General features: G+C 39.8%; 1 protein-coding gene across 1 annotated transcript; it reads left to right on the top strand.

Annotated features, from left to right (window-relative positions):
* On the top strand, positions 1-27727 carry pkn3 (protein kinase N3). The gene is made up of 21 exons (XM_063480234.2): positions 1-57; positions 2807-2976; positions 3680-3803; positions 4567-4718; positions 5478-5697; positions 5881-6039; positions 7310-7419; positions 11509-11652; positions 11840-11915; positions 14023-14173; positions 16073-16163; positions 16397-16458; positions 16862-16931; positions 17246-17337; positions 20092-20268; positions 20351-20413; positions 20518-20594; positions 20854-20996; positions 23375-23482; positions 23700-23780; positions 27075-27727. The coding sequence occupies exons 1-21, from the start codon at positions 30-32 to the stop codon at positions 27273-27275; spliced, it is 2499 nt and encodes an 832-aa protein (XP_063336304.2). The 5' UTR covers positions 1-29; the 3' UTR covers positions 27276-27727.
* Positions 27728-27729: the final 2 nt, after the last annotated feature.

Below are 27729 nucleotides of genomic sequence, written 5' to 3'. Positions count from 1 at the left end.
GGCAACTGCAGGAACTCAATGCAAGGTCTATGGCCACACAGAAAGACAGTGCCATAGGTAACAAAATCTTTTTCTCCTTCGTGTAGAAGGAGGAAAACCAGTAAGAGTACAAATCCATTTGTTTCACAGGTTCTGTTGCATTTAACAAACAGAAGACAAGTCCTTAAAAAGAGGGGGGTAGAACAAGGTCAGCGGAATTCCAATACAAACCCAGATCCAGTTTCTTAACATAGGTTTGACTGTTCCTGACTCGTGTTATGGATGTAAATTAGAGAGAACAAAAAAGGGAGTCAAACTGTTAACATTATCGGTATAAAACTTTTTATACAAATACAGTGGCTTGCAAAAGTATTCGGCCCCCTTGAACTTTTCCACATGTTGTCACATTACAGTCACAAACATGAATCAATTTTATTGGAATTCCACGTGAAAGACCAATACAAAGTGGTGTACACGTGAGAAGTGGAAGGAAAATCATACATGATTCCAAACATTTTTTACAAATAAATAACTGAAAAGTGGGGTGTGTGTAATTATTCAGCCCCCTGAGTCAATACTTTGTAGAACCACCTTTTGCAGCAATTACAGCTGCCAGTCTTTTAGGGTATGTCTCTACCAGCTTTGCACATCTAGAGACTGAAATCCTTGCCCATTCTTCTTTGCAAAACAGCTCCAGCTCAGTCAGATTGGATGGACAGCGTTTGTGAACAGCAGTTTTCAGATCTTGCCACAGATTCTCGATTGGATTTAGATCTGGACTTTGACTGGGCCATTCTAACACATGGATATGTTTTGTTTTAAACCATTCCATTGTTGCCCTGGCTTTATGTTTAGGGTCGTTGTCCTGCTGGAAGGTGAACCTCTGCCCCAGTCTCAAGTCTTTTGCAGACTCCAAGAGGTTTTCTTCCAAGATTGCCCTGTATTTGGCTCCATCCATCTTCCCATCAACTCTGACCAGCTTCCCTGTCCCTGCTGAAGAGAAGCACCCCCAGAGCATGATGCTGCCACCACCATATTTGACAGTGGGGATGGTGTGTTCAGAGTGATGTGCAGTGTTAGTTTTCCACCACACATAGCGTTTTGCATTTTGGCCAAAAAGTTCCATTTTGGTCTCATCTGACCAGAGCACCTTCTTCCACATGTTTGCTGTGTCCCCCACATGGCTTGTGTCAAACTGCAAACGGGACTTCTTATGGTTTTCTGTTAACAATGGCTTTCTTCTTGCCACTCTTCCATAAAGGCCAACTTTGTGCAGTGCACGACTAATAGTTGTCCTATAGACAGATTCCCCCACCTGAGCTGTAGATCTCTGCAGCTCGTCCAGAGTCACCATGGGCCTCTTGGCTGCATTTCTGATCAGCGCTCTCCTTGTTCGGCCTGTGAGTTTAGGTGGACGGCCTTGTCTTGGTAGGTTTACAGTTGTGCCATACTCCTTCCATTTCTGAATGATCGCTTGAACAGTGCTCCGTGGGATGTTCAAGGCTTGGGAAATCTTTTTGTAGCCTAAGCCTGCTTTAAATTTCTCAATAACTTTATCCCTGACCTGTCTGGTGTCTAAATCCAATCGAGAATCTGTGGCAAGATCTGAAAACTGCTGTTCACAAACGCTGTCCATCTAATCTGACTGAGCTGGAGCTGTTTTGCAAAGAAGAATGGGCAAGAATTTCAGTCTCTAGATGTGCAAAGCTGGTAGAGACATACCCTAAAAGACTGGCAGCTGTAATTGCAGCAAAATGTGGTTCTACAAAGTATTGACTCAGGGGGCCTGAATAATTACGCACACCCCACTTTTCAATTATTTATTTGTAAAAAATGTTTGGAATCATGTATGATTTTCGTTCCACTTCTCACATGTACATCACTTTGTATTGGTCTTTCACGTGGAATTCCAATAAAATTGATTCATGTTTGTGACTGTAATGTGACAAAATGTGGAAAAGTTCAAGGGGGCCGGATACTTTTGCAAGCCACTGTAATTAGGACTTTGGTTGAAACCACCACACTGTAAATGACTTGTGTTGGTATATTATGAAAACTATATTTTATATTCATGCACTTTACCCTAAACCTCCAGGTTCATTGATTAAGGTTAATCTTTAATATACTGGCTAAAAATAAATAAAGCAGCAGTGCAGTCCTGTTGTCAGATATTCACATGGTGACAGAAAACATGAGGTATAAATTGTTGGAGAGAGGGAGGGAAAGAAATGCACGATTTTGTAACACTTCAGACAATCTATTGTTGTAGGACCTTGACCTTACAATAGAAAGCGCCTTGAAGCAGCTGTTGATGTGATTTGACGCTATATAAATAAAATTGAATTCAATAAAAATGCATCAGTGATGGCAGTAAAGGGCGCTGCAGCACACACAAGCTGTTATATGTAAAAATTGTTGAACTGCAAAAAAGCGCACAGAGTGGATGTCAGCTGGGCTTCACTGCTACTCACAGAGAGCATCATGTTTAGAAACCTTTCCATCTCCCCCTGGCTGCCTCCATGGAGACTGCAGATTGAAAATTTGATTTATTACCCTTCTTTTTATGTGAGAAGAATGGTTTCTTTACATAATGTCATAAACTAAGCAAAATCCCAACATGCTTCAATCAGAAAAATTCTAAGCAGTGTATATAGGCCCCCCAGACAGGACACGTCAGGGATGCTGTGTTTTATGCTGTATTTGTCTTAACCACCACTATACTATACAGAGATAAATCACTTGATCTGAAGTTGGTATCCATCTAATATTTATCTTATTTGGATTCTAACCCTTTATACAGCCTGTATGTTTTGTTTTTTCCATGCAGGTCACTTAGAGGAAGAAGAAAACCTGTCAGGAGAGACATGTCAGTGGGAAGAGGTCACATCACCACTGGACAGTCGAGTCAGAACACTGAAGAAACAACTTACCATGGAGACCAAGGTCAAACAGGGTGCTGAGAACATGATCCAGACTTACACTAATGGCTCATTTAAGGTATTATACAACATGACCTAATTTATGCACAACACAACACACAAAGCCTCATGAGTACAGAACCCACTTTACACTCTCTCTGAGTGGCTCATGTGGTAAATTGCTGTTCCATGTAAAACTTTTACAGTAATTGAATACATTATTAAGTGGAGGATTAGACTTATAGCACTTTGCCAGATACCTTTATGAATTAGAATTTCTCACTGTTCAGAATAGTTTGTATTTTTGTTAACAAGGTTCTGCCTTTCTTTATAACTACTCTTTATGAAGTCATTTAGAGATGTTACTTCAAATTTAAAACTTTTATACATTTAAAGTTCGAAGTAAGGCATTCTTATGCAGACATTTTGACATATTAGAGAATGTGAATGGACAGCCTTGGCATAGACCAGGCTAATTATCAGGTTATGGAAGGCAAAGAAGGAACTAATACTGTTAAGCACAGTGTGTAAATCCTTTTGGAATGACTTAGTTTCTTGTATAAACTGGACAGAGAACATTATACCATCTGAGCTAAATCAAAATGACATATCAAATCGTGTGCCTAACACATATCACAGTTCTAACCTTTCCTGAAAAAGTAAACTTCCCCTATACGGTGTGTGTGTGTGTGTGTGTGTGTGTGTGTGTGACCTTTAAGTTACTTTCTTTCTCTTGATCGGAAGTTCTGTGTTGGTTTGTAATTGTTTGTTTTATTTTCCAGGACAGAAAGATGCTCTCTGCAGCCCAGCAGATGTTGCGGGACAGTCGTACTAAAATAGAGCTGCTGCGCATGCAGATTGTTAAAGTCAGTCAAGCCAGAGATGGAGAGGAGGATGGCAAATATGGTAAATCTTGGTGCTTACGACATCAACTGTCTGCCATCTATTATCCAGTTTTGAGATCCCTTCCCAGATGCCTTAATGCCCACTCACATCCTGGGTCATTTGATCTCAGTAAATCACATGATAAGGTGGGGCTAGGTCTCACAATGGGTTCACCTGAAACCTTTGCTGATTGTGAACCACACCCATTTTCAGACCTTGGCTCAAGTGATTATGCAGAGGATCAATGGGGGGTCCATGACCCTCTTGAGGACTCTCCACCAATTGCTCTTAGAACTGAAGAAGCTTCTCGGATGAGAGGTGAAACGTCTTAAAACAACTTAAAGAAGTCCAGATGCTTTTCTTTCCAAGTTCCTTAGACATGTTATGGAAATTTGAAGTTCATCAGTGATGACTAGTGAGCTGATCTCATGACAACTACACAAACTTTATCTTCTGAACAAGACCATAAGATGCAGTTGAAAAATCCATAAAAAAGATAGTACTATTGTGTTTGTCACAGGACCGAGAAATCAACCCCAAATGAAGACTGTCCACTGTGGTTCTCACTTTTGAGATGGTGTTTTCATCTTGGAACTTCTTACAGTGTTATGATAACATTTAGGGCCAAAGGTGTCACTAAATGGCTTCAATAGGAAATAATTTATAATGCACTCAATATGCACACAATTGTTTCTCGTGAAATGCAATAATTGATATTTTACTAACTTTAGTACAGTGGTGATTACTGGTGGTGGTGGTGACTGTTTTGTTCATCTGCACTAAGGTCACTCTATGGAGATGATCAATCCTGTGGAGCTGCGAGTTGCTGAATTAATTCACCACATGAAGATTGAATCAGCTGTAGCAGAAGGAGCCAAAAATGTGGTGAAGCAACTGAATGGGCATAAAGTCCAGGACCGCCGAATACTTGCAGAAGTGGGTACCAGCTGGAATGTCTTCACTTTCACCAACCTAACAGCTACAACAAGAACACGATGGCTATAAATAATTAGAATGAACATTTTTGAACTATAATTGAGTTCAAGGTGACCTTCACAATATATTCCACAATATGTAGAACTGCCCTGGGATGGCTGTGGCTGTGAGCAGGTGATCTACCAATCACAGTCAATCCCTGGCTCCTAGATACTAAAGCCTGAATTGCCTCTGATGCATTCATGAATGTGTATGTGTGTGAATGTTTGTTAAATGCACTTTGCTTTATGTATGGTTTGAGTGCTCAAATTGAGTTGAGAGGTGCTATAGAAGACCAATCCATTCACTATTTGCCTTGATTCATTTGCGCAATATCTCTAAAATTAGAAGCATCCTTTATCAGGGTGATACTTAAGCACACATATACATGTTTTTTGTCATTTAAAACACTTATGGTCAGTTTCATGTTAGATTAGATTAAAAAACTACTTTTGTTTAGTAGTTTTTAAGTGAACCCAAACATTTGGGTATTACTGGTTTTTCAAATTGTATTCACATTTACAGTCTATGTCTATGTACAGCTCAAGTTTTTATGATATTTTTGCATAGTGAGCACATTACAATACACATTTCCAAATTTCAGTGCATAATTATAAATCTGATTACATGCATACATACAGATTGAGATATAATCTTATGAACTCCATATGTTAATTATTAATATTGTTGCATCAGAGATTGCATTTCTGTATCCTTCAGGCCCAGGCGCGAATGCAGGAGTCATCTCACAAGGTGGATTTGTTGCGTCTCTCATTGGAGAGACGTTTATGTGAGCTGGCTCATGATCATCCCACACATACTACCATTAAAGAGGCTTTAATGGTAGGCACCTCACCTTCTTATGGTACTCCAAAGAAACACTCCCAGGCTCCAGCCTCTTTGTCATCTTCATCCTTCTTCAAGCCAGCCAGTCTAACAGGTTGTTTAAGTCTGCTAGTCTCTTTTAAAAGCAAAATTTTGATAGTCATTTTATTAAATAACCTTTCATAACAACATTTAAATTTAAAATGTATTTTTTTTTTTTTACCTGAAGCACCTTTCCATTGAATTTTCAGTAATGTTATCCCAAGTAAGAACTAATGACTGAAATGCTTTTCCTTAGGTCGTTTGGAGGTATGTTTGATGGGTTGCCAGGACCTGTTGGAGTCAGTTCCAGGCCGTAGTTGTGTGACCAGTGTCTCAACCACCTCTGGGAGCATCTCGGATATGAAGTCTCTGAAGGTACGAACCGGACGCAGTGCCAAGGCTGAAGACATTTCCTGTAAGTCAACTCTCCAATTTTTTTTTTTTTTTTTTTTTTTTTTTTTTTTAATTTTTTAGACCTTTTATTTTTCTTTGTGTCATAAAATGCAAAAATCTAGTAAAGGACACTTAAACTAACAAGTAATTGGTTTCCGAAATGGTGAAATTGACAAGACAAACATTTTTGTATTTCAACACAAACCTGAAGTTGTAGCTGAGTATTAGCTACATTTCCATTAGAATACCATACCATTAGATCCATTAGATTCCATTAGATATTTTGTCCCAGTAACTGAAAGGTTCCTTCAGACTGTTGGTTATCTGGATCTAGTTGTCTATCTCTCTGTGTTAGTCCTACGACAGGCTTGCAGCCTGTCTAGGGTGTTTCCCACCTGTCACCCCATGGTAACTGGGAGGGGCTGGATTAAGTGGAAGAGAATGAATGGATGGACTGTACACAAAACAAACTGCTCCTGTCCATTAGGTCGCTATTATCGGAATTATTATGACACAGTGCTGTACCAACTGTAAGCGTGGTGGTGATTTACTGCTTTTCAAAAGAAAAAAAAAAAGAGATGAACAAAAGCAGCAACACAGATTCAAAACACTTGAAGGATACACAAAAATAATCAGAATCAGAATACTTTATTGATCCCTAGGGGAAATTATGTTGGTTACAGTGCTCCAGTACAAACAGTAACAAAAACAGACAATACAAGAAGTAAGAAATAGCACAAATACAGACAGGCTCAAGGTTTTTTCCACCAAAATTGCAGGACTGAAAATAAGCAAAAGTATTTTACAAGCTCTGTAGACATGGCCAAATCTTTGCACCATTTTAATTTCAGTCAGCTTCCAGCCAGTCAGAAATGTTTGGATCGTGGCAGTCTTGTGGGTATTACTGCTGCATCTTTAACTCTGCAGACCCCACCCAAGAGTTACTGAAGTTTAGGAGCATTTCCGTGGGTAACATAATTCATACTAAAAGTAGTTTTAATCCTGGTCATCATGACCATGATCTAAATTACTTACATTTCCTAGTTCCTCAAGGAGACATTCTTCGGCGGTTTGTTAAACTTTGAAGACAAACCGCCGCATTCACAGCATGTGCCTATTTCTTACTGAGGTAGATGTTTCTCCGTATACATTTTGAAAGATTTCTAAAATGCTTATTTTCCTGTTTTTATGACATTAGGTCTAAGAAATGTAGTAAGCGCTGAATTTATGGTAACTGACAGGTTTTCGTTTTGATTAGTTTTCTGACTGCATCTGTTTTCTTTGTGTTTCAGCGGAGATAAGTGCAGTGCTGAAGGTTGACAACAGAGTAGTGGGGCGCACACAGTGGAGACAGCTGGGCAAAGAGGCCTGGGGCCAGAGCTTCAGCATTGAACTAGAACGGGTCAGTGGCTGCCATGTACTTGCTTTAAGGATCATTTCAAATCATCACTAATATATTATGACAGCGTTAAATTAGTTAGGTTTCAGACTATACGTGCATGCAAATAGGTTATCCTCTGTCAAGAACAACGCAGCTTTGAAGAAAGTGATTTGCACTTGCACCAAAATTCAGTTGATTGTGTCTTTGCCCATTCTCTATCTCTTCACCAATTTCAGGGGATTTGGCTTGGTAGTTTTCTTTGTTTTATGAAGAAAAAAAAATCTTGTTCACAGACAGCATGTGATCTCAGCTTGGTGAAGGAAAGAAGAATCTTTTATCCTCAGATTCACAGCATGGGCTTATTCTTCTCCAACTCCACAGTTCACTTCTTTTCTTCTTAGCGACTGCTGGAGTAGACTTCCATGTGTCACTTTTTAACATAATCGATATTTATTCTCATCAAATTTAGTTTTAGCTCCCTTTAAACCAACTTTGTTCTGATTGACAGAGACTACATTACAAACTGGAATAACATGGAAAAATAGTTAAAAAAAAAAGAGTAGTTGTTGCCCATTCTTTCTCTATAAAGAAAGTTTGAACCTTTGGTTTCCAGTGTTTCTGTATTTATTTTATTATAAAAGGTGAATGTATCCAGAAAAGTAGAACTGCTTATTTATTTATATAAAGCCAATTTTTGTTTAGTGAATCAAGGCAAAAATCCTGATAATTCAACTCACTGTATTTTTCTTGCAACTGTCATTCTGTAAACAGATTTGTCCTTGTGAAGAGTCAAACTTCAGACATAAAAAATCATTTTAGAAGCAGAAATGTGTAAAAGTAACTTTTTGTATAATGTTTAGGACAAGAATTCACACACTGTTTTCCTTTGCGGTCAGAGATATTGTATAACCTCTTCATACTGGATTAGCTACTAGTACACATCCGAACCTACTTAAGAAAGGTTTATCTGAAAGTCACTTTTTGAGATTGATGTGATCATACCAAACCACAGAGGGCTTTAAAGAAAGAGCGGTAGAGATCAAAATTTTTTGCAAGGGGATATCCTCTTGATTGGGTGGAACTAGTATAAAATTGTGCTCTAAAAAGTTCTTGTTCAGATTTATTATCTAGTAGTCAGAAGAAACGAAAAAGATTTTCTGTTACTTGCGTAAATACTTATTCCTCCCAGAGTCGGATTGTGAGGTCTTTTTTTTTTTCCCGAAGCACTGGCACATATAAAAATCGGATCCCGAACTGACTCGGACCTGAAATCATGCTGATTTTGTGTCTAACAAAACACGAGATAGTCAGCCGTGTCAGAGTCCTCTTGTAAATAATTCCCCTCTCGCCCCTGCAGGCGGTCTTTTGTTCCTTCAAGCTCGGGTCCTCTACCAGAGGCCTGCGAGTTTGAGGGTCCCGTGGGGTATCTTTCCTGTTCCTAGGACTGCGCTCTTGTGGACAGAGATCTCGGATTTATGTTCCTGGGATCTGCTGGAGCCACTCGCCTAGTTTGGGAGTCACCACACATAGTGCTCTGATTACCACTGGGACCACTGTTACCTTCACCTTCCACATTTTCTCAAGCTTTTCTCTGAGCCCCTGGTACTTCTCAAGCTTCTCGTGTTCCTTCTTCCTGATGTTGCTCATTACATCTGTCACTACGGCCGTCTTCCTCTACCATGTCCAGTTGGGTAGCCATCACTATTTTGTCCGTCTGTATCTGGAAGTCCCACAGGATCTTAGCTTGGTCATTCTCGACCGGGGCGTCTTCCATTTTGACCTCGGGACTTCCAGGCTATAGTCTGCACAGATGTCCAACAGGGATGACAGCTTAGCCACATTTCTCCTGTCACTCACTACCTCCACTGGGTCCAGAGGACATCCTAGAACAGAGCTGGGCCTCCGGATCAGCCTTTTTAGTCTCTTCCTGTCCCCAGCAGAGATGTTGCCACCCCAGCAGACCACACCGTAAAAGATGGCTGAGGCCACCACAGAGTCATAGAAGGTCTTCAGGAGTGAGCCCTTCACTCCAAAAGACTTGAGTCTCCGCAGCAGGTACAGCCTGCTCTGCCCTTTCCTGTTAGTGCCTCTTTGCTGTCTATCAATTCAGTGTTGTCCAGCCACTGGTAAGATTTCGGGATGTCAGCCACTTCCTGTATCTTCCGGTGGTATATACCATACAGGGGCCTGTCCTTCCATGATGGTTCTTCCTCTTGCTCCTCTTTCTTGCATTTCTGCTGCCTGAGTTAGTCAGTCGTGGCCATCTTTTTGCTGATGAACTTGTGGATGTTCGTTGTCTCATCCTGGGCTGTGGTGCTGACACTCACCAGTCCCCGGCCTCCTTCCTTTCGATTAGCATACAGTCTCGGGGTGCTGTACTTGGGGTGAAACCCTCCATGCATGGTCAGGAGCTTCCTTGTCTTAATGTTAGTGCCTTCCGTCTCTTCCTTTGGACAGCTTATTATCTCAGCAGGGTACCTGATCACGGGCAGGGTGTAGGTGTTGGTAGCGTGGATCTTATTCTTACTGTTCACCTGACTTCTCAGCACTTGCCTGACCGTCAGTGTTGTTGGCAATGTTGCCTTCTGGTAGTTCGATCCCCTCAGTTCTGACTCCCTTCCCGTTTTTTGTTACCATCCGACTACACTTCTCCAATCTGAACGACATGTCCTTGCTGGAGATGCTGGTGGTGTGGATCAGTGAATTGATGTCTCATTCACTCTTGGCATACAGCTTGATGTCATCCATGTAGGGTAGGTGGCTGACAATTGCTCCATTCTGTAGTCGGTACCCGTAGGTAATCTTGTCAATGATCTCACTGAGGGGGTTCAGGCTTATGCAAAACACCACTGGGGACAGAACATCTTCTTGGTAGATCCCCACACTTGATGGCGACCTGTTTTATGGGCTTCAAGTTGGCCTCTAGTGTCATACGCAACATCCCCATTGAGTTCCTGATGAAGACTCTTAGGGTCCTGTTGATCTTGTACTGTTCAAGGCATTCCAGGTTCCAGGTGTGGGTCATTGAGTCATAGGTCTTCTTGTAATCAATCCAGGCAGTGCACAGGTTGGTCATTCTAGTCTTTCAGTCTCAGGCGACTACTCTGTCTACCCTTAGCTGGTCTTTTGCCCCTCTGGTATTCTTGCCAATTCCTTTCTGTGCCCCACTCATGTATTGTGCCATGTGCCTGTTCAGCTTAGCTGCTTTGATGCCTGACAGCAGCTTCCATGTGGTACTGAGGCAGGTTATTGGCTGGTATTTGGATGGGACTGGTCCCTTCTGGGGGTCCTTGGGGATCAGGACTGTCCGGCCTTCAGTAAGCCATTCTGGGTGTCTCTCATCGACTAGCAGCTGTTTCATTTGTACTGCCAGATGCTCATGCAGTGCAGTGAGCTTCTTCAGCCAGTAGGCATGAACCATGTCGGGGACTGGTGCTCTCCAGCTCTTCATACTGGAGACCCTTTCCTCGAATTTCTTCCACTGTGGTGGTTACTGGACCATGTTCAGGGAGGTTGCTGCGGTCTGCTCTTAGATCCACTAGCCACTGAGCATTGCTTGTAGGACTGTGTAGCTGTGTATTCTGGAGTTACCTACAAAATGTTAGGCAGAAGGGTTTTGTGCTGTGGCTGACTGGTGTAGATGACTAATAGAAAAACCTCATAATAAAAAAATTATTTTTAAATGTAGGTATGTATAATAAATTATCACTTGACCATAGTTGTTTGAGTGAAGTTGTTTTTTTATTGTTCTATTTTATCTTGAACTCATGAAGTTCACCACTTGTTTTCTACCTGTCGGGTCCTAATGTAAAATATCTTATTACCTTACATTTGAACTTTTTCCAAATGTTAGTTGATTACCAAATCTGTCTGTCTGTTTCTCTCAAAATTCACGGTTTTTTAAGTTTAATAAATTGTAAATGGTAAAGACTAAGAATGACAGTGAGATAAATCTGTTTGTAGCTATTTTGAAAACAGAATATCCCTCACACCAAATGTAATAATTCAGAAACAAAAATCAATGCAAATTAAATATGAAATGATGAAAATATCTGAATTGTAATCCATGTGTGTGCACATACGTGTGCATGTTTCTGTGTGTTGGTCTAGTCCAGGGAGCTGGAAATTGCTGTGTACTGGAGAGACTGGCGAGCATTAAGTGGAGTGAAGTTCTTGCGGCTGGAAGACTTCCTTGATAACCAGCGACATGGCATGTGTCTCCAGCTGGAGCCACAGGGCGTTCTCTTTATTGAGGTTCTCCTGTTCATATCTAGTCTTCAAACTGTTTATTTACCTCTGTGGCATGCATAGACTGTACATAAAAGATGGACATAGCCACAAGCTTAGGTTATGTCATTTCAGAGGGGTATCCCATGGTTAAACATATGTATAGTATAGATTCTGTAACTGTATCCTGATCGCTTTCTCTGTTCATTTCCAGGTGACATTTATAAATCCTGTCATTGAGCGTCCCTTCAAGCTCCAGAGGCAGAAGCGAATTTTCCCTAAAGAAAAAGGTGGCACCAATTATTAATATTTTTTCCATTTTTTTTTTTTAGATTTGTTGATGAATGTCGATTTATCCTTGACAATTTCAGTTGTTATCAGGCAGTTCTTGAATGGAAAATCTGATCATTTTCTGTTTATTACATTTGATGCTAAACCTTTATCTCACCCTTTTCATACTGATAGTAATTACATAAATAATGCAAAATGAAACTTCATTATGTCCACAGTAAGGATACTTATTTTGTGACTGCTCGTTTCTCTCAGCACTGTTTTAAATCTAGAACCTCAGAAACAATTCTTGGATGCTTTCACAATCTTTCTTACTCAGAATTGCTATAGTCTACTTCATCTCCTCTTCAGCTTTGACAGATAGACATAAAATGTTGCTCCTGGTGTGTCTGTGCAAAATGTCACTACGATAAGAGCAGCTGGCAGATGTCCAATGATGGACAGGTTAAGTGGCTTTTATAGCATGCCCTACTGGGTATGGATATACAATGGTATATCAGCTGAGCATTATGTGTGCTTTGATATCAGCTGATCTGTAGGTTTTGTAGCCAAGCTGTTTTATGTGCACACAACAAACCAGAAACCCTCTGGTACCAAATTTTTTTTTAAATATTACTAGGCAAATGTTTAGAGAATATGGTTACATGTACTGTATTTCAAGAAAAAAAGACTGTTTGAGAACACTTTTTTTTAATCAGAGTATTGCATCAACTCACATAAACTTCTGGCATTTTGATCTGGTCAGTTAAATAGCAGCGGTGGGTGTTAATCACTTTCATCTGGTTTGGCGGTAATGAAATTAACAACAGGTTCACTAGAGGGGCAACAGAAGACAACCCCAAAATCAGGAATGGCTTTACAGATGAGACCCTCGGACATTTTTCCTTCTTCATTTTTACTGCATGTTTTTTGAGTAAATTTGCTTTTGGCTAGGCTCAGTGTCACTACTGGTGTCATGAGGTGATCCCTGGACCCCTGCATGGGTTGCACACGTGGTCCAACTCCTTCAGTATGGCACATCAATACATGTCATTACCAGAAGGTTTGCTGGTAACAGAACAGTCTCAAGAACATAGAGGTGAGTCCTGGATACAGGCAGTTACTCTAGGAAAGCTGGACAGGGCTGTAGAAGGCTAACCCATCAGCAGGACCAGTATCTGTGTAAGGAAGAACAAGATGAGTACTACCAGAGATACAAAATGACCTCCAGCAGCCCGCTGGTGTCAGTGTCTCTGACCGAACAATTAGAAACACCGGCCCTTATCAGGTCATGAGGGAGGGCTGACATCCTCTCGTGGGGCATGTGGACTCTGTCTGCCACACTGGAGCCATTTACTATAGATTACCAGAACTGGTGCTTTGGGGTTTTTACAGATGAGAGTAGGTTCCCATGTGGCAGATGTTAAAAGAAGCCATGGAGAACATTATGCTGCCTGTAACATTGGTCAACACGACTGGTTTAATGGTAGGTCAGTAATGGTCTGTGGAGGCATATCCATGGAGGGATGCATAGAACTCTACAGGCTAGGCAAGGACACCCTGATTACCTTTAGGTATCAGGATGAAACTCTTGGACCCATTGTCATTGTCACTGGTATAGTGGGTCCTGGGTTCCTCCTGGTTCACAACAATGCCCAGCCTCATGTGGGGAGCATATGCTGGAAGTTTTGAATTTGAAAATTAAGGAATTTATTCCTTTGACTGGCCCCACACTTGGCTGACTTAAATCCAACAGAATACCTCTGAACATGTGGAGGCTATACAAACTGTTGAGTGCCACTCTGAGTTACTGCAATAAAATTTCAGCCTGCGGCATTGTTTTTTTTTTTTGGGGGGGGGGGGTTCACTTTAATTTTTGGGTTTTTTTTTAATTCAGCCCTCTGTACTTTCATTGCCATCAAACAATGTGGTAACCTTTAATTCCTAATACATTATTTATTCCACATCAGTGGAGATATCCACATGGCTTCTTTTCCCATTGAGATCTGAGGTGTTTTCAAAGTTTTTTGAGCACTTCATTTTCTCTTTACATAGTATTTGCTGCATGTAAAACTTTTTCAGTCATGTAGCTCAGATTTAATTTTCTCCCATCATTCCTGCTCACAGGGAAGGACTTCCTGCGTGCCGCCCAAATGAACATGAACTTTGCTGCTTGGGGCCGTTTGATGATGAGCATCCTGCCTCCTTGCAACTCACTGGAGCCCATGAGCCCTCCATTAGCAGCCCCCAGTACTACATCAACTCTTTCACCAGCTCAGTAAGGCTCTGTGTTTTGACCCAGAAATATCTCTTTGTGACATCTATGAAAGAGTGAAATAATAAGTTGTTTGCTTTAGGCTGTTTTTCTGCTCATATTATCAGACTGGACAGATTAACTTGACTGGAAGGCTGAATCTAATGTTATCACTGGACTGTATTTGGAGTGGTTGTATAATGTTATTGAAGGTTATAAAAATGCGTGATTCTATATTTTTCTTGCTCTCCAAAAAAAACCCTGTGCAGACATACAAGAAAAATTAGTGGGGAAAAAAATACACAGGAACAAAAACTTACACTACAGAAAGAATACGTACATGATTGTTGGTAGTTTGTTTTTGCAAGGGTCATTTGACCAATTGAATGAGAAAATGCTCATAGATGTTATAAAGAGAATTTAATTAAGATTTCATTAAAAAAAATTTAATATAGTGCCAAATCACAACAACAGTCGCCTCCAGTAAGGACCTTACAATAATAGAGAGGAAACCCCATTAATCAGATGGCTCCCCGTCAGCAAGCATTTGGTGATAGTGGGAAGAAAAAAACTCCCTTTTAACACGAAGAAATCTCCAGTAGAACCTGGTTCAGGGAGGGGTGGCCATCTGGTGCGACTGGTTAGGGTGAAATTACAGAACACCTGTTTGGTTTTGAAATTCGGTCCATGGTAAAAAAAAAAAAATGTGATTACGTTTATAGTTGCTAAAATTGCAATGTGGCTTGTAATCAGTAACTGACTTGATTTAATGAAGAAAAGGAAACAAACATAACCATATTTAAATTTACAATTGCATGCCCCCTTCTAGCCCACTAATGTGTTTCTCTCTCTTCGTTGTTGAAAAAATGTAAAATTAAGTCTCCATCAACTAATAAATAAGTGTTTCTGAAGCCTTAGGTAGTATGAGATTTGCTCCATTAGTCAGATTTCCCAAAGTCTATCCAACCACATGTGATAAGTTGGAGTGTCGGGCTTCAGCTGTCTAATTGTAATGCATGTAATTGCTGCCACCAATAATATTCTTTAGCCAGATTTTGGTGAGAAATCTGAAGCGCACAGAAAACGTTCTTCCAATATCTATCTAACTCTGCACATGGCCAGAATATATGTATGCAAGTCCCAGTATGTGTACCACATTTTCTCCAACATGTATTAGTGGCGTGGGCCGTTCCATTTGAATTCTCTCCAAGAGTTTAAGCTTGTTACCCTGTGTGCTCCGTTGCAGATTTCCTTTTTACATTTCCTTTTTACTTGTAATGTAGTATTTGCAGTTATAAATTTCTCACCCCCATTTCCTCTGTAATTTTTTCCCACTCCTCGTGTCATATTAAGACATTTCTTAATTTTAAATAGCAGCAGAAGTCTGTATTGCTGATGTTAAGCTCATCTTTTATCTGTTTAAAAGATTTGATGCTATCCTTATGAGGTTGGTATACCTTAATCAGGATTTATTCAGCTCATGAATGGAATTGTTTTGGGCAATCCAAAAGAATCATGTCGCATTTTAATCATACATTTAGATATAATTCAAATATCTTTAATATATATTATATATTTATATACTTAAAGCACTCTGCCTCACATCATGCATGCCTTTGACTGTGGGAGGAAGCCCTCACAGACACATGGGGAGCATGCAGGCTCCACACAGACAGAGATGGGTCTACTTTAGATTAAGTACCACTTGTAATATAGACCTGTTTTCAGGTTTGATCTGATTTCTGTTGTATTAATATATGAGACAAATTTAATATATATATATTTTTTTTCTAATGGCTTGCCCTTTTTATTTATTGAAGTTTGTATCATTTTTAATTATTTATTTGTCAGTTTCTTAATTCAAGACAATAACTGCAGAATGGTACAGTGTAATAAACTATATTTTGTTTTGGTTTATTTAAGAGAACCTGCAGTAATGAGTCTGAATTTTGCTGAAGAACCACCAGGCAGATCTCCACATTCCATAAGAAAGAACAGTAAAAACTCCCCACTGGTAAGCTTCCCGTCTGCGTGACAAAGTAATAAAGTAATAAAAACTGAAACGCATTATCATAATGTTTTCTAGAAAGTATCCTAAAGTAATCTGGGTTGGGATCAGTCCTCTCTTTTGAATTCATGGATGGTGTGGAGGGAATTTACAGCTTTGACTCGCATACTGCTCTTGTTTTTCTATGTGGATTCACTTTCTGTCAGTTCATCTATTTTCTGTTTTGCTGAAAAAAACAGTCTTCCAATGAGAACAACAGCCCAAAGCCCAAGAGACAACCGTCTGTTCTTCCACCTACACTGTAAGTCATATTGATTTTTTTTATTTTTTATTTTTTTTAATGTTTGTGAATTTGTTAGGTTTGATTAGACAGTTTTTGGGTACTCCAGATCACGAACCCAAGATTTTATTTCCTTCTGTGAAACAGGATAAGTAAAAATAAACCACACTTCCTGTGGTTCTAGTTCTAAAGTAATACACGTCTAAAAGTTCTGTGTCGATATGTGTAGATATTCTGTGTAGATGAAATATTTGAAGATGTTCATTTTGCATCCAAAAGGAAGGTTCACGTCTCAGTAACATAAATGTTTGAAGTTTGCTTCTCTAGTTTCTGGTAACAAAGACACTGATTTTTATTTTTTCTCTGAAATCAATGAAGGAATCTTTCAGGACATAAACATGTGCACTTTTGTATCCTCATGCAGGAAGGATAAAGGGCTTCAAATAGAAGACTTCAAGTGTATTTCAGTCCTAGGGAGAGGTCACTTTGGAAAGGTATACATTAAACTTACTTTCCTGTATTTGTAAGGCAACAGTGGGACTGCAACATTTCATTAAAAATGGAATACAATTTATATACAAGTATTGCAATGCAGTGATTGCAAATCTCAGTGACCTTGACCTCAAAGCTAAGGTCAGAGATCAAGTTTTTCTGAAAATCCTGTAAATGCGATAACTCAAGAAGGAAGACACCTAGGATTTTCTAATTTATACCACCAGTATCTACTAAGCCACCAGTATTTTTTAACTTTGCAGTACATACCCTCTCTTTCTTAAACATTACTTCTGTTTCTTGTATTTGATGCAAGGTGCTGCTAGCAGAGTATAAGAAGTCAGGTAAACTGTATGCCATCAAAGCCCTGAAGAAAGGTGATATTGTGACACGTGATGAAGTTGACAGGTATGTAATCTCATCTCGTCTTCACCAAAATGCTTTGACTCTAGTGGATGGTGTCTTGGAACATGTTCCCAGTGCTTGATGAAATTAAACCTTTTCTTTTCCACACCTAGTCTCCCTATATGCATGTCTACTTTCTTTATGTCCTTAGCTATTCCACTTTTTCTTTGCTAACCTTGTCCTTTGAAAACTGGTTGGGGGTGAAGGAAGGGAGACGGGACAAAAGACATGCTGTGTAAAAGAGCCAGAGATAATAATAATTACTAATGATTAAATGCAGAGAGGTGTATAAACACATAGTAAGTGAAGAGGAAACGCTCAGTGCATCATGGGAATCCCCCAGCAGCCTACGCCTATTGCAGCATAACTAAGTGAGGATTGAGAGTCACCTGATCCAGCCCTAACTATATGCTTTATCAAAAAGGAAAGTTAGAAGCGTAATCTTAAAAGTAGAGATGCTGTCTGTCTCCTGAATCTAAACTGGGAGCTGGTTCCATAGAAGAGGGGCCTGAAAGCTCTACTTTTAAATATATTAGGAGGATTTAACAGGGAGCCAATGAAGATAAGCCAGTATGGATGAAATACGCTCTCTTTCCAGTCCGTGTCAGCACTCTTGCTGCAGCATTTTGGATCAACTAAAGTCTCCCATCTCTTTCAGATTGCATCTTCTTTATAAGATTTTAATCGGCCTGTATGCATCTTCCTCCACTCTACATCGTCCTCTGTTCCTCCCTCTTTAAAAAGTAAAAAAAAAATCAGTTAACTGCTGTTCATGAATAAAACTAGTGCCTGTGTAACCCAGGTTATATTTTGTAGTTATGGTGTACAGATGCCTTCACAAGACAGTCAAAGTTATTGTTTTGAAAAGAAGCTAGCTAAAGGTTGATTCAGTGGGATTGTGCCCATTACAAACTTGGCCGGGCAGAATATAGGGTCTAGCTTTCTCATCTAAATTACATGAGTGAGTGAGTGATGGATGTCAGTTGTTGCAGGGAATGAAAGAGAAAATAATAAAGTGAGTTTTAGACTATCGGTGCAGTGAAATTTTGTTAAAAGTTAGAATTATCCTTCAGAGCGCAGTTTCAGGGTTTAAAGTTAGTTTACTTTAGAGTTTGAGTATAGCTCTGCAATGGTTAAATACAGGTGTAGGAATCTTGGGAATGCATTAATGTAAATGAATACACACACAAAGAGAGCCAAACAAACATGCTTATGTATGTGTGTCCCTCCTCCTGCACAGAGTGGAACAGTCTCTCTAGAGAACTTTTAACTTTTAGGTAAAAGGCAAAATGTGAGAACTGCTCAACCACACAACATCAGACTTGGCATGCACCCACCATTTGCAGATTAGGTGAACAGCTGTTGAGCTAGATGAAGAACAGACAAAAAGATTTATCAAATAGAATATAAATAATAATTTTAATTAGTGTTTCTGCATGCTGGAATGTTATCCCTTTCTTGCAGTTTTTTTCAGTGTCTCTTTGCTCTCCTCTCTTACCCTCACCCCCAGTGAGTCACAGCTGACCCTGGTTCTGCCTGTGTTTACCTTCTGTTAAAAGGGAGTTTTTCCTTCCTTCTCCTTTCCCTCCTTATCTGAGTCTATCTCTGAGGAGGAGATGTAAAGGTAATTAATGCTTTACAGAATGGAAAAGCTCCTTGACTGAATGGATAAGGACCTGAATTTTATAAGATAATTTAGGACTGACTAAAAGTTCCTCTCTCAAATATGTATCTCCACTCAGCAATGACAGGCTCCCTCCCAAGGTCATTATATACAGCAAATATGTAATTGATCCTTAAAAAGGATAAACCCCCTGACAAGTGTGGCTCTTATCACACAATTAGCTTAATCAAGGTTGACAGCAAAATTTTCTTCAAAATCCTGGTAAAAAGGCCTTTGTAGTTGGTGAGGGCTTGGAGGTCTCCACACCTGGCGGGGGTTGATATCAGTGAGGAAGCCCTCTGTCCTCCTCCTGTAGGCCTCCTTGGCCTGTTTGATACCTTCCTCAGGTTGGTTGTGGGAGCGCTGTACATGGAACTGTCCCTCAGCCTGAAGGCTGAGTTACAAGTTCTGATCTGTGCCTGTACTTTACCCATCATCCAAGGTTTTCGGTTATGAAAAACAGAGATGGTTTTAGTCACTTTCACATTCTCCACACAACACTTAATACAGAAAAGGACAGAGTGAGTGAAGGTTTCCAGGTCCCGCTGTTCGAAGATGGACCAGGCTGTCAGATCAAAACAGTTCCTGTAGCTGGAGGCGAGTGTCATTTGGCCATGTATTAATGACCCAGGTGCTTGGAGGACTGAGGCGGGTGTAGGTAGAGAGAGCAGGTCAGATTGTACTAGGTGGGGGAGGGGTGTTGCTCTGTAGGCCCATTTAATGTTACTGTACACATGGTCTAGTGTCCCGTCCCGGTTGTTGTAAATCTCTGATTGCAGCTCCTCCCATTTTGTTTATGAGGAATCTCACGTTTGGTGAGGAAGATGGATAGAGGTGGGGGTTGTGTTGTTGTTTTTGCAGGTGAACTCAATAGCCAGCCAACACAAAAAGGTGCACAGTATTTGGGAGCGCTTCACATCTGCATATTTCTGCCCCCATCTTTAATTAACATATATCAGTATGACGATGATTACTCTGACCTGTGACATCTAAAGATTGAACTGCATGGGTCTGAATAGAGTTAAGACTGTTGGAAGGAGATGATGGGTATTAATATGTCACTTCTACCACTGTATCTGTGTGGTCATGTTCAGCCTCATGTGTGAAAAGAGGATCTTTGAAGTGATCAACTCCTCTCGTCATCCATTCTTGGTGAACCTGTACGGCTGTTTCCAGACTGCAGACCACGTGTGCTTTGTGATGGCCTACTCGCCCGGAGGAGACCTCATGACACACATTCACAACAGCATCTTCAATGAGAGTCAGGCTCGGTGAGCTCACGGTTTTTTCTGTAAAACCTGCCTCTACAATCCAGGATAGTGCTGATATTTCTACCACTTCTCTGATTTTTAGGTTTTTCTCTTCGTGTGTGCTTCTGGGTCTAGAGTTTCTCCACAAAAACAAAATAGTTTACAGGTGAGTCCTTTCAAGGCAATTTATTACTATATCCTCGCAACTACGAGCTGCATGTCTGGAGCATGAGGCATCATTTTTTCTGTTTGCATGTTTGTGTCATTCAGAGACCTGAAGCTGGACAATCTGTTGATGGACGCAGATGGCTTTGTAAGGATAGCAGATTTTGGCTTGTGCAAAGAAGGTAAATAGATTTTTATTTTATTTTATTTTTTTGTTGAAAAATCAAACTGTGTGGTCTCTGTGTCTTCAGTGCAGAAAGTCAAAGCTTTAGATTTTGTGTTTTGCCAGATTTCAGAACTGTATAGTGTTTGTGTCAAAGGCTATGAATGTACATGGATAGTTTGTAATTAATCGCTCACACTTATATGCATGAACAGTACCAACTAAGCAAGTATGTAATCAATCCCTGTAGTCACTCTGTGACACTTTACTGTGCATAGGAATGGGCCATGGGGATCGCACGTCAACCTTTTGTGGCACACCAGAGTTCCTGGCTCCAGAGGTGCTGACAGACAGCAATTACACCCGCAGTGTGGACTGGTGGGGGCTGGGGGTCCTCCTCTATGAGATGCTGGTGGGGGAGGTCAGTGTAAACCATAGACTGTATATAAAGATGCACCATGTCATAAAGTTGCAGAAAGAAAAAGGTTTGGATTTATTGGGGCAATGTCCACCTTCACCTTCAGTGTCTGGTGTAGACCTTCCTACACATTTCCATTCATTCTTGATCACTGCATTACTTTAAAGTAATCTTTACTCATTCTTCCATACAGAAGAGCTTAAACACTGATGTTACCTCACATTTCCTCACATGAAATGCTTGGTTAGTTCAATTAGCTTTTCCCGTTAGACTTTGCTGCCAAAATGCTAAATTCAATGCTCTATTAATGTTGAAAAGTCATCCTAGCTCAGACAAACCAAAATTACTATATTAAAACCATGTTTCAGAGATAGGATAAAGTCATGTTTAGACATGGGGTGTCTAAATATGACTTTAGGTCAGGAGGTAAACCAGGTCATCTACTAATTGGAAGGTTGGTGGGATGAGCCCGACTGGGAACATGAGTGTGTGTGAATGTTAGATAGAAAGCATTTCGGCGAAGAGAAAGTTCTTATATAAATGGATGAATGAGGACATTAAAGTAGGGAAAAAAGTGCTATATAAGAACCAGTCTATTTAGACCAAACATGAATTATTATTGTAGGGTCTTGACCTTACAATATAAAGCGCCTTGAGGCAACTCTTGTGATTTGGTGCTAAGTAAAAGAAAAAAAAAATCTGAAAAGAAGTGAATGCTGGACTGTTTATGGACAACTAACAACCATTTGTATATACAAATGTTTATATAATTACAGTTAGGTCTGTACTTTGTTGGACAAGGGTACTATTGATAGTTTTGCCTCTCTACACCACCATATTGGATATTCAAATTAAAAAAAAAAAAATCAACTTGAATTCAAAGTGTTACAAAGGCTTAATCAAATCCCAACAATCAGGTGACCCCCAATGAGCAGCCACTTTGGTGACAGTGGGAAGGAAAAAGTCCCTTTAACAGAAAGAAACCCTCTGCAGAACCAGGCTTAGGGAGGGCCAGCAATGTGTTGCAACTGGTTGGGTTAAGGGGAGGAAGACAGGACAAAAGACATGCCATGGAGAAGAGTCAGAGATAAATAATACCCAACTATTAGATGCAGTGTGGTGTGTAAATACATGGTAAGTGAAAAGGGGTGAAAAAAGGAGCATTACTAAGGGTGGATTCAGGATCACCTGATCCAGCCCTAACTGTAACCTTTGTCAAAAAGGAAAGTCTTAAGCCTAATCTTAAAAGTAGAGAGGTTGTCTGTCACCTGGGGCCTGAAAGCTGAAGGCTCTACCTCCCATACTACTTTTAAATATCCTAGGAACCACAAGTAAGCCAGCAGTCTGAGGTCGAAGTGCCCTGTTGGGGTCATTAAGATAAGATGGGGCCTGATTATACAAGACCTTGTATGCGAGGGGAAGGATTTTGAATTAGATTCTGAATTTAACAGGAAGCCAACGAAGAGAAGCCAATGTAGCAGAAATATGCTCTCTTTCTAGTCCCTGTCAGTACTCTTGCTGCAGCATTTTGGATTAACTGAAGGACCTCCTGATGACAGTGAATTACAGTAGTCCAGCCTACAAATAATAAATGCATGAACTGGTTTTTCAGTGTCAGTCTGAGACAGGATATTTCTAATTTTAGAGATTTTGCGCAAATGGAATAAAGCAGTCCTACATATTTGTTTAATATGTGCATTGAAGGACATATCCTGGTCAAAAAACGACTCCAAGATTTCTCACAGTGTTACTATCACGGAACCCCATGGAACTCCATAAATAACCTCAGTGTGGAAAGAGGACTCTCCATTTACATGAACAAACTGGAGTCTATTAGATAGATATGATACAAACCACTGCAGCGCAGTACCTGTAATACAGCATGCTCTAATCGCTCTAATAGGATATTATGGTCAACAGTATCAAACGCTGCACTGAGGTATAGCAGGATAAGCACAGAGAAGAGTCCACTGTCAGAGGCCATAAGAAGATCATTTGTAACCTAAAGCTGTTTCTGTGCTGTGATGGGCTCTGAAACTCTTCAAATAAACCTTTCCTTAGCTGTTTTACCACTACTCCTTCAGGAATTTTTGAGATAAAAGGAAAGACAGCCAGGTCAAGTGATGGCTTTTTAAGTAATGGTTTAACTACTGCCAGTCCAAATGCCTAATCGGCATTCACACTAATTAATAGTTAAGGTTAAAGGAATGCTTGGCTCAGAGGAGTCAAGAGGCGTACCCAGTGAAGATGTAAAAACACCTCTGTGTGAGTAGAGTTCAGGTAGCTGTTTGGCACAAGGCATTGGAGCATATGCCTGAATTATATCCTTAAATAATGTAAAGAACAATATGAAGTTACTACAGCTCTGTTCTTTCTTTCAGTCTCCTTTCCCCGGCGACGATGAGGAAGAAGTGTTTGATAGCATTGTCAATGATGATGTGCGCTACCCCCGCTTCCTTTCTCCTAACTCTGCAGCCCTCATTCAGAAGGTTGGCTCCCAGACTAAGGAAACTGAATTCTCCTGATGAGGAACATTTTATGACCTCTTCAGTTCTATTCACACCTTTAATACTGGAGTAGTGCTCAAAATCTAAACTGTCTGTTGAGCTTATCAGCACATTTGAATTCTATTTATATGATCTGAATATTCTAAATGCTTTTGACCTAGGCTACTACATCACCTTCTTTCTCCCGCCTGTGTTTCAGCTGCTGCAGAAAAATCCTGAGTTGAGACTGGGAGCAGGAGAAGAGGATGCCTTGGAGATCAAAAGACACAAATTTTATGAGGTCAGTTTCCAGTTATTGTAGCTGCTTCAACTGAAGTCACTGAAGTACCCAGTACGAGTATGAGATGAAATAGTGGAAGGACAGGTGCTGAGTAAAAGCATCTGAAAAGTAAGGAATCACAAAGAGCTGCACAAGTAAACAGAATAAAAAATATGAGAAAATTAAATACCGCAGTTCCAATACAAAATCAGGTTAAGACGGTAGTCTCAACAAAGACTTGTCGGGTTAAAGTAAAAGGTTTTAACTGCTTTTTAAGCAGAAGTCCAGAGTCAGCTAACCAAATTAGTGGAAGATTATTTCAAAGTCTCTGTGTCCCCTAGTCTTTAAATTTCTATAAGGAACATCTAACAGATTCTGAGTCTGTGGCTGAAGACTGTGAGCAGCAGTGTGTTTAAGCAGCTGGGATAAATGGCCTACGGCCTGGCTGTTTACTGTTCTGTCATATAAGAAATTGAAAATTAATCCTAGAATCTAGTGAGAGTCTGTATAAAGAATATAAAAGAGGAGAAATGTGAGTTTGTTTGGAGGCATGGAAGAGATTATCTAGGCATTTTAGTAATCATGCAATCGCACAAATGAATGATTTTGTCGAGTTCAGCCAATGTCACAATTTAGAAATGCTTCTTAAGTGAAAGAAACAGAAATGTAAAATAGATTTTACATGTTCTCCAGAGATCACAATTCTGGAATTTGCATTTGAACAGAAAGAAGCAAAAGCCTGACTGATTTTAGGACATAATTCAGGAGGAGCTATAACCACAATGTCAGTCTTGTTGCCGTTTAGGACAAGGTAACAGATAGTGAGTCGGTTCCTAATCTGGATTAAACAGTGGACTAGGGAGGACCACCTATCCATCTTTGAGCCTTAAAAGGCATATATAGCTGAATGCCATCGTCAGAGACTTGAATAAAATGTCGACTAAAAGACGACTCATTGTGGAACCCCACAATGTTATGTTCAAGGATAACTTCTTCGTCCTAACAGAGAAAGTCCTTGTAGATAAGTAGAAGGGAAACCAATCGAATGCAGAGCCAGCGATGCCAGCCAGAACCTTAAATCTATTAAGTAAAAATTTATGGTCAACAGTATCAAAGGTTGCACTGAGGTCAAATAGAAAGAGTATAAAGCAAGTCCCTGTATCAGAAGCCATCGAAAGATCATAACAGAGCTTCAAAAATGGAGTCCTGCTTTTGAGTTTAAAAATCTGCCATTTGGAGGAAATGCTAAAAGATCTGAATTGATGTTCTTCAAGTGTTTCTTCATAATTTGGTAACAGCTACCAATGGATTAGGTTTCTTCAGTAAATCAGTTATTTCAGGCCGTTTTGTATAGGAGGGAACACTGCCTTGCCTCAGTGAACTGAAAGCAAGATGTACTAATGGTGGTGGAAGTCTCAAATAGGATGTAAAGAAGGTAATCATTGAGTCATTAAGTGTAATTAGAGAAAAAGACATAAATGATTCAGGGCACTGAGAATCATCCTCATTAGAACAGGGTGGAGGAGAAACAGTGCTATTAACAGTATCAAATAATAACCTGGGATAATTGTTATTACAATTTTTGAGATTATTTAAATTCGTTTTTTCAAAATATTCACAGTGCACAACCAAACCCACTGTCATCCACAATCATTATTAATTTAAATATTATTAGTTTCGACAGGAATGATGAAGAGCACAAGTTTGATTATTTAACCAGTGAGCAAGGAACAACAGTGTGACTGGCTTTGTAGAGAGTGACCTGAGCATTGTTGTATGGTCTTGACCTTGTAATACAAAGCTCCTTGAAGCAATGGTTGTTGTGATTTGGTGCTATGTATAAATACAGTTGATTTGAATTGAGGCAAAGGAGTTCAACATTCAATTCAATTCAGTTTTATTTATATGACAAATCACAGCAAAATTCACCGTAAGGTGCTTTATATTGTAAGGTAAAGACTCTGTTGGGATTTTCCTCTGGATTATTTCAATCAAGTGATCCCCTTTGAGCAAGCGTTTGGTGACAGTGGGAAGGGAAAAAGTCCCTTTTTAACAGGAAGAAACCTTGGCAGAACCAGGGTTAGGCAGGTAAGGCCATCTACCGCAACCAGTTGCAAGTTCTGATTATCATGAGAAGTTGAAAAATTAGTCTGTGTGTCTGTGTGGGTTCTCTTTCATCCAGGTCAAGGTAGTTAAAAAAAAAGGTGGATGCCAAATTAAAATACCATACAAGGGTTACGTTTGTGTACTTTTAATCGCAGCCATCTCAAAGTACACGTAACAGCTTGAGGAGATCATGTGACATAAAAATCCCTTTTTAAAAATATCAGCAGTTGTGCCTTGTTGGCCAGAAATCCTAGGTGCACGTAAAAATAAACACTCTATATGAGATAAACGTGGCACAAAAAGTAAAGAAATTTGTGTTTGGTTGATTATTTCTTTTTTGTAACAATTCTTCTACCATTGGAAAGTCTATTTATGTGTAAGGAAATGTATTTGTATTTGTGAAGGTTCCCAGTCATCCAAGTCATGGTAATCTAAGGAACTTGGAAAGAAAAGCGACCGGACTTCTTTAACTTTCGTCTTTAAGAAACTGAAAGAAGTCCGGTTGCTTTTCTTTCCAAGCTCCTTAGATCATTTGTGGCTTGAGCAGTAGAGTTCAGTATGTGGGTTGCACCCATGGAAAACCTACCAAATCTTCTCTGCCAGTGCCAAACAGCTTATTCTGCTATTGACCCTTTGGTGTCGTTTGTTGGACTGGATGATTGAAGTCTGAAGAAACAGGAAATATTTGGCAATTTAACAATTTATTGATTTAGTTTCAATTTTTTCATGGGTGCAACCCACACACAATTTAAAGGGAAATAAACCGACGTTCCAACGGTTTAACATTTTTACAACAAAGAAATAATGGACCAAACACAAATGTCAGAATGTTTTGGGCATTAATTGCCATCACTTTAGTGGAGAGAGCCACCAGGGCAGATACAGAAGGGTCTGATGTTGTGTCAAAAAGTAATTGTCTGCCAAAAAGTTATTGGTGGTGTTTCTGTATGGTTTTTAAATGTCTAATATCTTCGCTTATACTGGTAAATGGCCTGTAGACAACAAATTTTCCAAAGGAGTTATATGTTAAATAAAGTATCTTTATGACGCCCGGTTATTATACCTACTATCTTCTACATTATACTCGATGGAGGCCTTTTTGGCTACTTAAAACTTCTTTATAGAACTGTCATTTCCTGCAATTTCCGCTGCCGTCTTGGCCACAACTTTCTTGAAAAAGACAATTTAACTCCTATTTTATGTTACCAGGAAATGGACTGGGATGCTCTTCTGGCCAAGAAGGTGAAGCCTCCCTTCCTGCCAGTCATTAGAGCTGCACAGGATGTCAGTAACTTTGATGAAGAATTCACTCGTCTCAAACCGGTCCTTACACTCCCACGGACACCCTGCATCCTCACTGCTGAGCAACAGGAAATCTTTGCAGACTTTGATTTCTCTTTCATTAGCTGACCACGGCGATTCAAGCTCTGTCTTATTCAACACAGCTCTTCTGACTCAACAGAAGAGCAGAAGATGGAAAAACTATAGATATCCTTCAGATATTTCTTCCCTGGCAAGATCTGCTTAGCTGAGTCTGATTTCATTGTGCAGGAGTTACTTTTAACACTTTGCCAAAATCATTTTTGTACTTTTTTGTCATTTTTCATTAGGCTATTTACAGAATATTTACACTGCAATGTTTCTGAAAAGTAGCACTGTCTAACCTGTAAATACGTGAAGTCTCACTGAAGGTAAAATGCACTGAATGTACTTTTCTATTGATCGTTTTGTTATTCTCTTGTCTCTTTGTTAAATGCTTAAAATGGCCAAAATTCTCACTTCTGCTGATATTGACCTGTTAATGTCTAGAAATTTTAAATAACAAAGAGAACATTTAGACAAAACCAGCCTATATGTAAAGTGT

This window comes from Pelmatolapia mariae, linkage group LG7, assembly GCF_036321145.2.
Source record: "Pelmatolapia mariae isolate MD_Pm_ZW linkage group LG7, Pm_UMD_F_2, whole genome shotgun sequence".
Lineage (NCBI taxonomy): Eukaryota > Metazoa > Chordata > Actinopteri > Cichliformes > Cichlidae > Pelmatolapia > Pelmatolapia mariae.
Note: the sequence above shows the minus strand (reverse complement) of the source record. Positions and strands in the feature narration are given on the sequence as shown.

Coding starts and splice junctions, on each gene's coding strand:
- pkn3 (XM_063480234.2), top strand. CDS start 30: ATGGCCACACAGAAAGACAGTGCCATAG. Junction 7,420..11,508: donor TCAGCATTGAACTAGAACGG/GTCAGTGGCTGC, acceptor GTGTTGGTCTAG/TCCAGGGAGCTGGAAATTGC. Junction 20,997..23,374: donor ATGAGATGCTGGTGGGGGAG/GTCAGTGTAAAC, acceptor TCTTTCTTTCAG/TCTCCTTTCCCCGGCGACGA.